Consider the following 13,940-nt stretch of genomic DNA (forward strand, 5'->3'; position numbering starts at 1 on the left):
GAAAAAATTACGAACTAAAATTTTTTGTGAATAAAAGGCTTTTATTTTTGGATATATTAATATAAGAAAGAATGTACACATGTACATTTGAATAATTTCATTTCTTAATAGATTTCACAGAACTTATTTGAATATGAAACATTTTTTATTAATAAAAAAAAGTTGTGCTTTTTCTTAGATCAACATATAATTAAAAAGAATTTATGTTCAAATATTTAAAGTTTTGATACAGTATAAAATATTGTGTAAATGTTAAATATTTTATTATAAAAGATTATTTATTATGTAATCATGAAATAAATGTTTATACATAATCCATCGAAATATAATTTTCAATATATCGCTCCAAATTTTTTTAGTAATTTTATAAGCTGAATAAAACTATTATTCTTAAAAGTAGCACTGATTACAATGCAATATGTAAAGGTTTTTCTTATTAATTAGGCTCCTCTATTCTCTCAATTTAATACTTAGCAATTTTTGGTGTTTATTAAAATTTCTTAAACATTAGAAATGTATAAATATTACTAATTATGTGAGTGGTCAATACCCTGCAATAAAGACAATATATACCATAATTTTTTTTTACTGGGAACATTTTGTGATCTCTTTTCTAGATATAAGTATATACTACATTCTTTATTGTTTCTAAATCCAAAATATTTCAAATAGTATTGACGAATATATTATTACTTTTCTTATAGAATTTATATGAGAAAATTAAACATACAAGTTACCAAACTCCATTGTTTTTAATCATTATAAATATAATTACAAAGAAAATTGCTTTTTATATGAACTTCATACTGAAATTTATTTTCATGTCAAAAAAATGCAAATTCAAGAAAATAAATAACATAATACACTGAATCATGTTATATCATTTAAGTACTATTTTGTATTTTATACAAGATATTTAATATAACAAGTAACTATAAACAAAATATAATTTGTAAAATGATATAATAAAATGTAATATATAAGTACACAATATAATAATATAGACTCAAGGAGATATAATGCATAAAATGAAACTGTAAACTTTTAATACCTAAAGCACAGCACGTGTAAATTTATAACATTTTAAACATATAAATAGTTAAAATAAAGCAAATATATTCAATTTGTGGCTTGCTCAGTAATATTTTTACAAAAATGAGTAAATTTAGTTGGTAGTACTAAAAACAAGCTACTTAAAAGCTTTGCACTTATGAAATAATTTTTACATTTTATAATTTTTTCAATTCATAAATCAGAAATTACAGTCTGTCGTACAAAAGTATACTGGCGTTGGTATGTAATAAAGGAAAGATTGTAATATAAACATACACAATCCATTCAGATATGCCTTGGCTTATAATTTATAATGTCTAAGTTAAAGGTACATCTGCACCAAATGGAAATCTGAAAACGGTATCATTGTGTTGGACTGATTGTCTTAGTCATTAGATACAAATCGCATAAAAAATGTTTGGTCCATTATGAAGCACAAATTGAAAGGAAAATGTATTTTAAAGTTAAGAATTTTAATGAACTACATTAAAAAAATATGGAGATCGCTATCTGTGTCGTATCCCGAAAAATTAGTAAAAAGTATATCGGTACATTGTCAAGCTATAATCGATAATGAAGGAGATTGGATTTATTAATAAGCAAGAGCATACTAGTGCTTTAGATATATTTTCAATTAAAACAAATTAATTTTTGTTTTGTAGGACAGACTGTACTTTGATTGGTTAATACAATAAAGTAAAGCATTTATAATTCAAATACGTAAAAGTGATATACATCACATACTGCTTTTTTATTGAGTTATATGGAAAGTAAATCAATTTAATTTATTGAATTTATTTATAGTTAAACTATATATGTACATATATTAATATGAGAATAAATAAAACTGAAAAATACCAAAATTTCAGCAAAAAAGACATATACTTGAATATGTATACATACATGGGGTATATATATACAATTTTTACATTACAATATAGAAGGAGTAAAATTTTAGAAATTAAATAAAAACTTTCCATTTAACTCAATACAGAAACCGATTTTAATATTAAAAATTTCGCGTTTCTTCGTTATTAAGTTAAGGCAATTCTAATTATTTAATATAACTGTATTGAAATCCTTATAAATTGCTTCTGAGCTATATGTATAACAATAACATCGATCAATAACAATTATTCTAACATCTAGTTCATGATCGATGTAATACTAATTCAGACATTTGTATGTAAATATATAGATACAGTTTAAAGTTTAAAGGAACGTCATACCACGGTAATGTACGTCAACACTTACTAAATAGTACTTTCTTTGGTAAGTAAAATAAATAATTCATTAAAGTGTTTAAAATAATAATTGCATACACAAAATAGTTAAAATTAATCGCTTTAGATTTGCATACGTTTTCTTAGAAACAGAACATTAATATTTAGTAAGAAGGAAATTATTATAACATTCCGAAAAAATCACAGGAGATATAGTAAATACAGTGCTTAATTATTTCATCTTAGTAAAGATGTATAACTATTCTTAATTAAATCAAAGCTGTCTACAAAAGATTAAACATTATAATCAAAGGAAATCTAGTACAAACTAATAGATATAAGCACATAACTAATTAGCAAAATACTTTTAAAATCGTGAATGACAATGAAGTCTCAGATCTTGTACTAATATACAAGAATTTTTCTTGTGTAAAATTTGCTATGTAAAATTTAATCTTTGAATTTGATAGAGTGTATCAAGCAAAATATATATGCAGATGATTAAAAAACTTATTTCTGAAAATGCAATATAATTTAGTGTTTTTTAGAACTAAATTTTGTTTATAAAAACAAAACCCACTAAAAATGCTACCAGAGCATTAAATGTGATATACTGTAATATACATATACACAACTATTCTTTCAATTGAAGGTTAATTGCTCAAATGTTTTTATTACCAGCCCATTGTAGAAGTAACGTGAGAACCAACTGTAAAATCTTTGTATTGAGAAAAAACACAGATCTGAAAAATGTTTCAAATAAAATAATAAACAATTTGAAACAGTTTTATTTTAACTAACCTTGTCTTTTAGTCGTTGACAAAGCTGTAATGCAATAGTAAGTAGTACTAAAGCATCATTTAACCATGGAACACTACATTCCGCTTGTTGTGTTTCATATTTAACACTACCATGTGCATTTTCTAATTGGTATATTGCTAAAACTAGTTTATAACTTTGAATATAAAAACTAATTGCCAAATTTTCTGGAAGATTAGGATTTAATGACTTCTGCAATATAAAAGATTGATAGTTCAGATATGAAATATGATATCAAGCCTAAAGGATTAATGTAAAGGATTAATATAAATCAAATATTCCTCAGAAATGTTTACTCACCATATTACGGCTTTTAATGAGATCATCAATAGTTTTTTTTCTAGGAACAATTAAACTTGTACGACTCCGTTGGAGGCAACCAAGTATGTTCCCTAATACATGCATAACTTCATCAGATGTCTTAAATGGATAATGACGATCAACATTATCTATGTGAGCAATAGCTTGTTGTAAATGATTAGCAGCATCTTGTATTTGTTGTAACTTCCAAGGATGTTCAGTTTGTATACTTGTTCTCATATTAATATTTTGTTGACGCTGTACTTTAAAATTAACTTCCTAGAAACATGTTTTTTTAAGATAATAATATAGCTGCAAATTAACAAAATAATTGACACTTACTGCATTTGTAATACTGTCACCAGTTAAAACAGCAACACATTTCACTTGATCATGTGGTGCAGCAAATACAAACCTATCTGTTTTATTATGTTGATCGTTGCCAAATAATGCTAATGGAAATCTTTGTGCACATTCCTGTAATATAACATACATTAACATGACATATATGCATATAATATAAATAATAATTTCTTTATTTTGTTTTATGATAAATTCCAGAAATATATAATACCATTAAAATATTCCTTAGCTGTGATAGTGAAGAATGTACTTCTTCATGAAGCACCCATTCAAACTCCATTTGCTGAAAAATGTTGTAATTAAATTCTAATCGCTTCGTATAACAATGTGGATAATGATTAAAACATTAATAAGAATTAATACTGCATCATTTTGCATTTGGGGTTCATACATATCGTTTGTTACACAAGTGTTTATAAATAATCATTAAATACATGCTTGAGTAAATTAATATTTTGTTCTACAAGTTTTGATATCTTACAGCTATTATTTATTTAAATATATAACATACTATACTCATGTCCAAGTAATAAATTATTTTTGTATATCAATTTTAGTCCTATATTCAATAAATTGTAAAACTGTATTGAATGAATATTTTCATATGATTTAATCAACCATAGTTACTAGAAAATAAATACTGTCACAAATTTTTGAAATAGGATTACTGAATTGTGTATTCCTATATGTAAATAAGAAATAAACGTAACATCACAAAATCATTCACTGAAGGGAACATAACCACAAAGAACTTGTCTCAGTAAAAACAGTAAGAGTAAATTGATTAGTTCGACGATAGATAAGGTACACTATCATCGCGAACCGCGAGACGGCGAGGTCGCCTAAGTGATTAGATAAACGGTAAGTAAAGGCAAATAGCTTACGAGATTGTGAGCCTCCTCCTTCTCGCAGTCAGCCATTTTCTCTACCGGGTGATGCCTACCACTTGTTTCCTAGTTACTTAAGATTCTATATTTGTCTAATCTTTAAAATTCTTTTGTAGAATTTCTACTTTCTTCTTGGAATATCTCATTTATTACTCAACCTGCGACAGAATGTCGACGTTACATTAAATGCCAAAGATAAATCCCGTCATCTTCAGTATGAAATATTGCAATCTTAAATAGATAAATCGTTATCATTATAAGATATTTTTATGTTCTAGGATTAGTATGAATTATTGTAGAAATTTACTTACCAGTAAATAGACTCAAACAGTTAGCAATAAAATAGTGACATTTGCCCTATCTTTATATTATAAAAAAAAGGTAATTATAAATTTATCTTAATAACATACTAACATACATCTAAATAATATTTCGTCAAAATCAAGTATTTACAAAATCTAAATTCTATATTGCATGTTAAATTTGCTATTTCATGTAAAAAAAAACTTTATTATTAAAACGAATAACAAATTTTGGACTTTATTTACCATTTATTAAGAAGAGAGAGAGAGAGAGAGAGAGAGAGAGAGAGCTTGATTAGATAACATTATGTATAAATATATTTAGAATTTGTAGAATTATCTGAAAATCAACAAGTGGAATTACAAATATATTAAATATATATAAAATATATTTTATTTAATATATAAAAATATTTTTTATCATCTTATCAAATTATTCTTTATTTTCAGGAATTAGTTTTTCCATTTAAGTTTATAATATTGGTGATATATTTCTCATCCTTGTAAGCTTAATTTATTACTAAAAATATGAGTCTCAAATTGTATTATGATTTATTATCACAGCCAAGTAGAGCTCTCTATATATTTTTAAAAGTTTGTGATATACCATTTGAAGGGAAATTTGTAAATTTAGCGAAAGGTGAACATCTTAATCCAGAGTATCAAAGGATCCATCCTTTTCAAAAAGTACCTGCTATTGAGCACAATGGTTTTAACATGATGGAGAGGTATTATTGCTTTTTAGTATGATTTATAATTTGTATTAACAAGAAGAAATAAACTAAATATAAATTTTGATTTACAATTATATACAAATATAATGTCATGTTTCATTTTTTATGTTTAATATTTCAAAACTAGTAACTTAAATGAAAGTTATAAATGTCATTGATATTTTTTAATAACTTTTTATCTTTATTCTTTGAATGAAGATACAAAATGAAAATCATTATAGAAATAAGAAAATGTATAAATTATAACATATTTCTATATAAATAATTTTATAATTTAATTTGCAAGAAATTAAAGAACATTGAATGTTTTATAGTGTTGCAATTTTGAGATATCTCTGCAGAAAATTTAAGATAGCTGATCATTGGTACCCTGAAGACTTAAAACGTCAACTTAAAGTTGATGAATATCTTGAATGGCAGCATCTTAATACAAGACTAAATTGTGCTTCATACTTTTTTATGAAGGTAAAGAAATTCCTTTATCTATAAAGAATGATATTGAGTCTATAGACAATGATAATAACAAGAGAATCATGTTCTTCCTACTCATAAAAATCTTTATTACAGTACATGAAACCATTATTAACTGGAAAATCAATGAACCCAGAAAGTCTAACGCAATATGAAAAACGCATGATACAAACACTTGATGATCTAGAAAATTTCTGGTTAAAAGACAAAAACTTTTTAACTGGTTCTGAAATCAGCATTGCTGATATTCTAGGGTCATGTGAGGTAGAACAAGTTCGTAAGTAATGATATGTGCATTCACTGAAAATGAAATAAAAATAAATAAATAGTATCAGGAAAGCCTTGGCAGATAATTTTTAATATTTTATTATTTGGTAGAAGATAAACCATTTTCATGATTAATATACAACATAACAAATAATAAAAAATAAAGATTGTATTATTATATTACTATAGAAACGCAATTTTCAATTAGGAATAGTTGGATATGATCCAGAAGAGAATCGGCCTCATTTAACTGCATGGATGAAAAGAGTTGCAGATAAAACAAGTCCTTATTATCAAGAAGCTCACGTACTTTTAAATAAGCTTACAAGTAAGGTAAAACAAGAGGGATTAAAAAGCAAGTTTTAATAGTCATGAATTTTGAATCTATGCTCACTCATTTAAGAATTACATAAGAATTTTTTTATAATTTTCTTGTATTTGTTACAAAATAATATTTTTATTCGTAACGTTTTAAAAAATCTGATTTGAAAAATATATAATTTGTTTTTTAAATAATTGAAAGAAATGTGAGTAATCAAGGTATATCTTTTTATTAAACATGTATCAGGTACATATGTGTGCAAATGTAGTAGTGCTTTACTATATTAGATGTGTATGATACGAAGTATACCAGTCTTATTGCACAACAAAGTTATATTATAAACTGTTAAACATATATATTATTGTTATTGTTGTATTATTATATGATACTACATTTTGAAAGTATGTTTACTTTTGTATGAAAAAACTATAGAAAAATATCTTTTTTACTCCACATAAAATACATTTTATGCATCAAGTCAATATTCCGAAATTTATATTTCTAACCTAATTAATTTTATGTAACTTTCTTTAATTTTGGCATTTTCTTTGGGCATCTTTGTACGTGGATATACCAATGTTTCTCTTGGCACCGTTCATCACAATAAAAGGCCATTTCACATCCTAAACATTTAAACTTTGGTCCGATAATACCACAATTTAAACATGTGAGATTATGTGAACTATTTGGACTACGATTCACTTTACCTAGATGCGGTGTCTCGCAATTCCTAGTTCCAGTTTCTAATACATTTTTCGATAATTGTGCATGTGAAGGAATTAATGGCATTCGATATTGTGCTGTTGGAACAATAGACGTCATCGTCGACTGCGCATCATTATTAATAACTGAATTTGTTTGCGCAAAATTATCCGTGGTTTTTACAAATGCCAATTGGTCGAATACAAAATTTTGCATTTGTTGATACTTAGTGTTTTCATGACTTTCTTTGTTAAAATTACTATCTTGAGTTAAATTAGTTACGTCACGATTAATAATTGATCTAGTAGCGCCCGATACGTGAGGTGGTTCTCTGTCAATGACATTTGGAATACCAGTAGGCGATAATGCATCCGTCTCGGTTCTATTATAAGTCAACGTATCTCGTTGCCTATCAAAGGAAGCAGCAGCGACAACAGCAGCGGCTGCTGCTGCGGCAACAACATCCGGTATCATTCTGTTCCGAGAAAATTGATTGTTTGTCGTATAGCCAATTAAAGAATTTCGAGGCAGGGTCTGATGAGAAGTTGATAAAGACGGTGGTGATAGAAATAACGATGGTAAACAAGTTGTGGTACCAATGTTGTTAGTGCTAGAGTTTCCTCGAAGACGATCAAACTCCAAATTACCCGAATGCTGTAGAGTGCTTGTCGATGGTGAGGGATACCTTACAACTGGATCTTGTATTATGGGAAAACGTTTATCCATATGGTGCATTGATCGCAAGCTTTCTTGCACAGGGAAATGAAATGGTAAGGAACCCGAGTGTAATCGTGAGTCATATGGATAAGAACCGTAAGGACAAATTGGTGGATGATAACTTAAGGCAGCACTATTATAAGGATCGATCTGTAATGTAAAAAATTATACATGATTGTACTTCATCAGTGCATAAATATTTATACATTATTAATATTGGTATACTGTGATTAATAATATAATATAATATTTGTTTATAATATAATATACAATATAATACAAAAAGTATATTACATAAGTATTCGAATCTGTTCAATAAGTTTTCTGTATCTTTTGTAATAAAATACGAATATTTCATCAATTATATTACCTCAACATTTTCAATCTTGCCGAAATGAAAATATTAAAATAGATTGATTCTACTTACGGCGTAATTATTCGGGTAAAATTGAGTCATAGAAAGTGGTGGACAAACACCAGGTCGTAAGGGAGGAACTGCTGCAACAGGTTGTAGTTGTTGTTGCTGATGATATTGCCATTTCTCTGTACCGCGTTGAGGCGTTGAATTTATTATGTGATTATTGATATTAGGTCCAACCATCTTTGGTATTTCAGACCCAGAAATTTGCTACGATGTATTATAAAATTATTTAGATTATTCGGAGAAATTCCAAAAGAAAATTGAAAAATTCTATTAAATTGCTCTTACGCGTGTAGTGTTTTCTCCTGGTACAAACGGCACGTTTTCTGTGGCTTGTAATTTGGGTTTGGTTATTGAAGCTTGCTTTTTCGACATTCGAGCGAACCAGTTACCAAGAGTAGGAAATTGTTCAGTTATAGAATGATTCCCGTTACTCTTCTGTACAGAATCAGCCAGAATTTCTTCTCCTTTACGACTCTGTCGCAACCTGTATGCATAAAATATAAGGTAGAAATATAGATAATAAAATATATTAATTTTTCATTTAACTTACGCGTGCTTCCCCTGATTCAACATCATTTGTGAAGAATCAAATTGAGTTGGCTGACCCAAACTCGATGAAACCTGAAACGAATTCAGCACTATGTATAGTATAAAACAATATTACAAATAAAATTTTATTTGTCTGAAAATTATATTTTACAAACCTTTTGCGAATTTATACTGTCTTCATGATTTGTCGAAAATGGTACTTCCTCTCGATTGGATTCATAAAAATTAGGTTGTACTGTATGATTCCTTGACGAAGAGAACTGTTTGGCAGATATCATCTCAAACGATTTGTTTTCTTGAACAGTTGTTGGTATTTCCACGCAATTAGCTACAGAACTTATTATGGTTCCAACATCCGGAAACTCCAAACACTTGATTGTTTCTGGTTCTTGGATCACAAGACGACACTGAGAAAACCCTTTATTTCTTTCGTCTTTCTTTTCCCGAGCTGCATTGTTGTTCTCTGGTGATTGAGTAACCTTGTTCGAATGATTGAAAGCTCTCTTATTTACACTAGAATTAGAACTTTCTATATCGATATTGATATTATTTTTATGGCCCACAGGCATAGTTCGCGCATGTTTCTCAATATCTGGAGGATCTTTGTTCATGGAATCAGTTAAATCCCCAGGAAGTGGATCTGTAGAAAACGTTGATGTCATCAATTCTTCGTTCACAGGCCAAACTTTCCTTTCAACGACTTGAAGCTCTTCTTCCACCGAATCTTGACTCGACGAGGTAGTTAAACATATCTTTGGTAAAATTGGTGGACTATTTCGAACCTCTTCTGGCAGAATACTATGACAATCCAGAGATGATCGTGGTGACAATTTAGGTGGTTCAGGTGATGACACCGGAGAACTGTTATTCGCTGAAAAATCTGCGTTCCTCTCGTTTAAATTTATATATGGACACTTGTTATCAGAAGAATTCATGCTATCATTATTTTCATTAATCGCTTCCTTAGAGGTCGAGAGGTCTGCAGACAGTTTGTTATGTAATTTTGATAGATTTTCTATTTGCTTCTCATAACAATTCATCACTTGCCTTGATCTGATATTTTGTTGAGAGTTTGAGTCACCGGCCATTTGCTTATCTAATTCCAAAGCTTTATTTCGTACTTCACACAGTTTCTGTTTTATTTTATTTCGCCTGTACTTTAGTTTGTAGTTATCGGTATTTAAAGTGGTAAAATCTGTGTCTTTCTCGAAGAGTATATCGTTCCAGTTATTAGAATTTGGACTAGGTGGTGATTGGGACGCTGTATCTGTGATGATTCTATAGTTTGATTCGTGTTCCGACCCCGTGACGATTTGAGAATCGTTGTATCTCTCTGTTTCTGTTGCCAGAAATAGTATTTAAATCAAATAAAAAGATTTTGAACACGTCCATCATGGAACTACTTCAAAAGATTTTCTATCTAATCGTATTATTTTCAATTAAAACAAACAATGATGTATAACTAAATTTGTATTGTTATGTTCTACAAAATATAATACGTAGACTGCAAATTCTACATTTTTATGTTCTAAGTCTGGAATCGTTTTACTTAAATAAATATTAGTTAAATATATATTACTTATATATATATATATATTACTTATATTATATATATATATATATATATATATTATAAATATATATATTACTTAAATATTAAAATATTAGAAGACTATACTTTGGGTATTCTATATATTTTCACGTATTATGTGTATTCTATGTAATTTTGCTGTTTTAAATATTCGTACGTATTAACTAACGTATTAACTAATATAACCTTTTAATTATTTTTTATTATTTATTATTACCTGTATGCGCGACTTTCTTCAGTCTCAACGGAGGAACTAATTTATTTCCATTTCTTTCGTCTCCTTTCGTTGTGGAGGTAGCTCTAATGCACTTATCGGTACAAAGATTGTGTACGCCTTCAGTTGCATTCGAGCCACAGAAATGTGTTAGGAACTCTTTAATCGAACTTTCCATACATTCCTCTTTATTTTGTCTAGAATTTGCTTCCTGCGATTTTTTTTTCTTCCTTCTTTCTTTAACATTAGTCTCGTGTTCCATGTCGTTATCATTTCTTTTCTTTATCATACTCAGACTTCCCACGCTTGAAATTCGTGGAACAAGGTAAGCCATCGAGCTTGCGGTATCTTTTGATATTATTTGTTCTTTAGAAATAATATCTTCTTTATTCGACAATGTCTCAATGTTTGATTTCATTAATTCTACTTCTACTACGTCCACGGTAGATTTTGGTAAGATGAAAGATGATGAATGTTTTCGAATGGATCTCGTAGGTACGGATGGTGCCGGAAGAATAGGTAAAGAACGATTTGGTTGTACCGGTATGAAGCATGACCCACGTTTTCGTAAAGCAGTTACTAAACTGTTGTTTCCATTACAATTTAATTTGCTTGAACTATCTGCTATTATAATTCGAGGTTCTGGAATGCAATGGCAAATTGTGCAAAGAAAACAGAATATTGATTAATTATATTTGATGATCCGATTGCAAAAGAACTCGTAATACGCATGCTCGTAATAAGTATGTAAATTGAAATAAATTTTGAAAAAAATTAGATCAAATACGTCGTATGAAAATGAAAAAATAATAAACAGTGGTTTATTGATTTATAATAAATTATAAGTTAGTGTAGAATGATTGTAATTCATAATTAATAGATTGTAGTATTACGTGTCCTATATTCAGTACCATTATAAGGAAAGACTTGTTTAACGATTTTATGGGGAAATATAGATTGAAATGCGAATTGAAACAATATATATATGTTTTATAAGTAGAAATTATATAGGACCAATACAACAGTACATCTGTACCTTGATTTGTTATATTATTGTAATATCGTAAAGTAATTTGAATTAGAGATCGGTTGAAATTAGAAAAAAACATGTACGTCGTCCTTCTGTAGTTCGTTTCCATTTAAGAGCGCCTATGTGACTAAAGTCACTTAGTTCTTACAGAGATATGAGAGAAACAATATACAACGTTAGAGCAGAAGGACGGTTTCGTGTTTCAAGGAGGAACGACCGAGAGGTCAGAGTATGCGAGTCGAAAAGTGAGTGTGTTGCGAGAATCAGAGTTGAATCAGAAAAATCTTTAAATATTTCGTTTAGAAACTGTTTAAAAATTGTTCATACTAATAAATATATTTCTCTTAACAAGTGCTTCCCTCTAAAAAAAAGGACTTAAATTTTATCTCATGTCTTATCAATGACAATTATAGTGTCATTAAAATTATCTTCACCTATTACAATGTTCTGTACCTAATGCGATGTTCGTAGTGCACCTCTCGTTCTCATCTTCCTTTTCATTCGTCATGTCTGCCTTTACATCACAGAATCGCTTCAAAGTCGTTTGTTTCCGCGTGCTTTTCTCATCAGCTGTTAAATCAACGAAAATAGGCGTCTGTTTTTCCCTTGTATTGGAAATTATACTTTCTTCCGACGCGCAATCAAAATCATTTTCTTCGACCGCGCTATCGAACTTTTTCAAAACCTTCTTGCTTCCTCTCGAAGTCTCGCTCACTTTAAGACTTCCTTGAATTTCGCTGGAGCTACTGATCAAACAAACATCCAGTTCCTCCTTGAAATTCGTGGCATTTTCATTACAATATAAATGTTCCACGTGACAGGCATCTTTTTCTTCCGTTCCTTGCAGCTCGCTCGAAGATTCTTCAATAAACGACAAACTTGGAGATCCAGAGGAATCTTTGATCTTCTTGTTAATGATACTGTCGCGAGATATCATTACCTTCGGCCTGAATGGTTTAAACGTTGGTTTCTGCTTCTTCGAGCTTTCTCTCTGTTTTTTCTGCGAATCACTCGATTTACAACTACTAAGTTCTTCCATTTTTTCTTTCTCTTCCAGCGTAACTGGTGGAGGTAGTAATGGTTTGTCCAGAGACAGCGTGAGAAGAGGGATAGGTTCTTCGTATCGATTTAAGTCGATGCGAAGCAAATTGATGGTTGCTTTTCAAATATATTTGAGTTTGGTTTTTGGATATGGATATTTTATGGATTAAGTGACATTTGATATTCTTAGAATTTGTTTTACGGTTTTGTGTGTGTGTGTTTATTATTATAGGCATAAGAAGCGCGATAGAAAGTGAAACAATAAAATAAAATAGTTAACAAAAATTCAGAATGAAATTTTTCTGAGTCAGAACTAAAATTAGTGTGCTATCTTTTATATCATGTAAATTGCACGCATATATTTTTTACATCTAATAAATAGTTTAGGATATCGTAAAAATTTGTCGAGACTTGAAATATGTTTGTAAAGGGACTGTATTTGGAAAATCTGGAATATTTCAATTTCTTTTAAATTTCTCTAAATGTTATGAAGTAACATATATCATATATTTAATGTGTAATATTATAAATACTTCAACAAATTTTGTGCACCATCTTATGACAAATTGTTTTGGAAATTGCGGATTAATTATTTATCACATAAAAGGTATAGAAATTACATAACACTTCATACCTTTACTATACTATATAGAAGTAGATTATACAATATGATGCACATAAAACTCTAGTTAGCTATTACTAAGTTTGTAAAACGTATACTTGCTGATTCGCAGAATTGATTTCGATTTCAGTACTATCCTAATAATACATCTAAAGTAGTTATTGTTTTGAAAATAGTTCATTTTGTGGTTAAAGCATTTATAAGTCTAATATTCCTTAAAAAAATATTTTTTTGGGGGGGAAAAATTGCTTTCTTTTGGCACAGATATATTGGAACAAAACTGCCTTAGTCGCATTAGCATAAAAGTTA

General features: G+C 28.8%; 4 protein-coding genes across 6 annotated transcripts in view; 2 read left to right on the forward strand and 2 right to left on the reverse strand.

Annotated features, from left to right (window-relative positions):
• Positions 1-13,940, forward strand: part of LOC100742370 (cilia- and flagella-associated protein 45) — a 37,978-nt gene that overhangs the window by 18,425 nt on the left and 5,613 nt on the right. The gene's annotated exons all lie outside the window — the stretch shown is intronic.
• On the reverse strand, positions 1,983-4,936 carry LOC100742130 (protein rogdi). 2 transcript variants are annotated; one of them, XM_012394232.3, is made up of 6 exons: positions 4,643-4,936; positions 3,970-4,041; positions 3,738-3,872; positions 3,396-3,674; positions 3,078-3,287; positions 1,983-3,019 (listed from the first exon to the last, which is right to left on the reverse strand). In XM_012394232.3, exons 1-6 carry the CDS (start codon positions 4,676-4,678, stop codon positions 2,951-2,953), a joined length of 801 nt encoding a protein of 266 aa, XP_012249655.1. In that variant the 5' UTR covers positions 4,679-4,936; the 3' UTR covers positions 1,983-2,950. The 2 variants fall into 2 exon arrangements, with proteins under 2 accessions (XP_012249655.1, XP_003485738.1); XM_003485690.4 differs by lacking the exon at positions 4,643-4,936 and adding an exon at positions 4,270-4,315.
• LOC100743486 (glutathione S-transferase theta-1) lies at positions 4,440-7,137 on the forward strand. Its single transcript, XM_012394237.3, has 6 exons — positions 4,440-4,619; positions 4,924-5,026; positions 5,398-5,675; positions 5,996-6,146; positions 6,249-6,429; positions 6,628-7,137. The coding sequence occupies exons 3-6, from the start codon at positions 5,476-5,478 to the stop codon at positions 6,783-6,785; spliced, it is 690 nt and encodes a 229-aa protein (XP_012249660.1). The 5' UTR covers positions 4,440-4,619; positions 4,924-5,026; positions 5,398-5,475; the 3' UTR covers positions 6,786-7,137.
• On the reverse strand, positions 6,948-13,468 carry LOC105682092. Its single transcript, XM_024372569.2, is given in 6 exon segments — positions 6,948-8,310; positions 8,588-8,788; positions 8,870-9,205; positions 9,289-10,472; positions 10,942-11,580; positions 12,422-13,468. Coding segments are annotated over 6 exon segments (3,999 nt in total). The 5' UTR covers positions 13,008-13,468; the 3' UTR covers positions 6,948-7,257.

Source organism: Bombus impatiens, unplaced genomic scaffold (genome assembly GCF_000188095.3).
Source record: "Bombus impatiens unplaced genomic scaffold, BIMP_2.2 scf_0080, whole genome shotgun sequence".
Classification (NCBI taxonomy): Eukaryota; Metazoa; Arthropoda; class Insecta; order Hymenoptera; family Apidae; genus Bombus; species Bombus impatiens.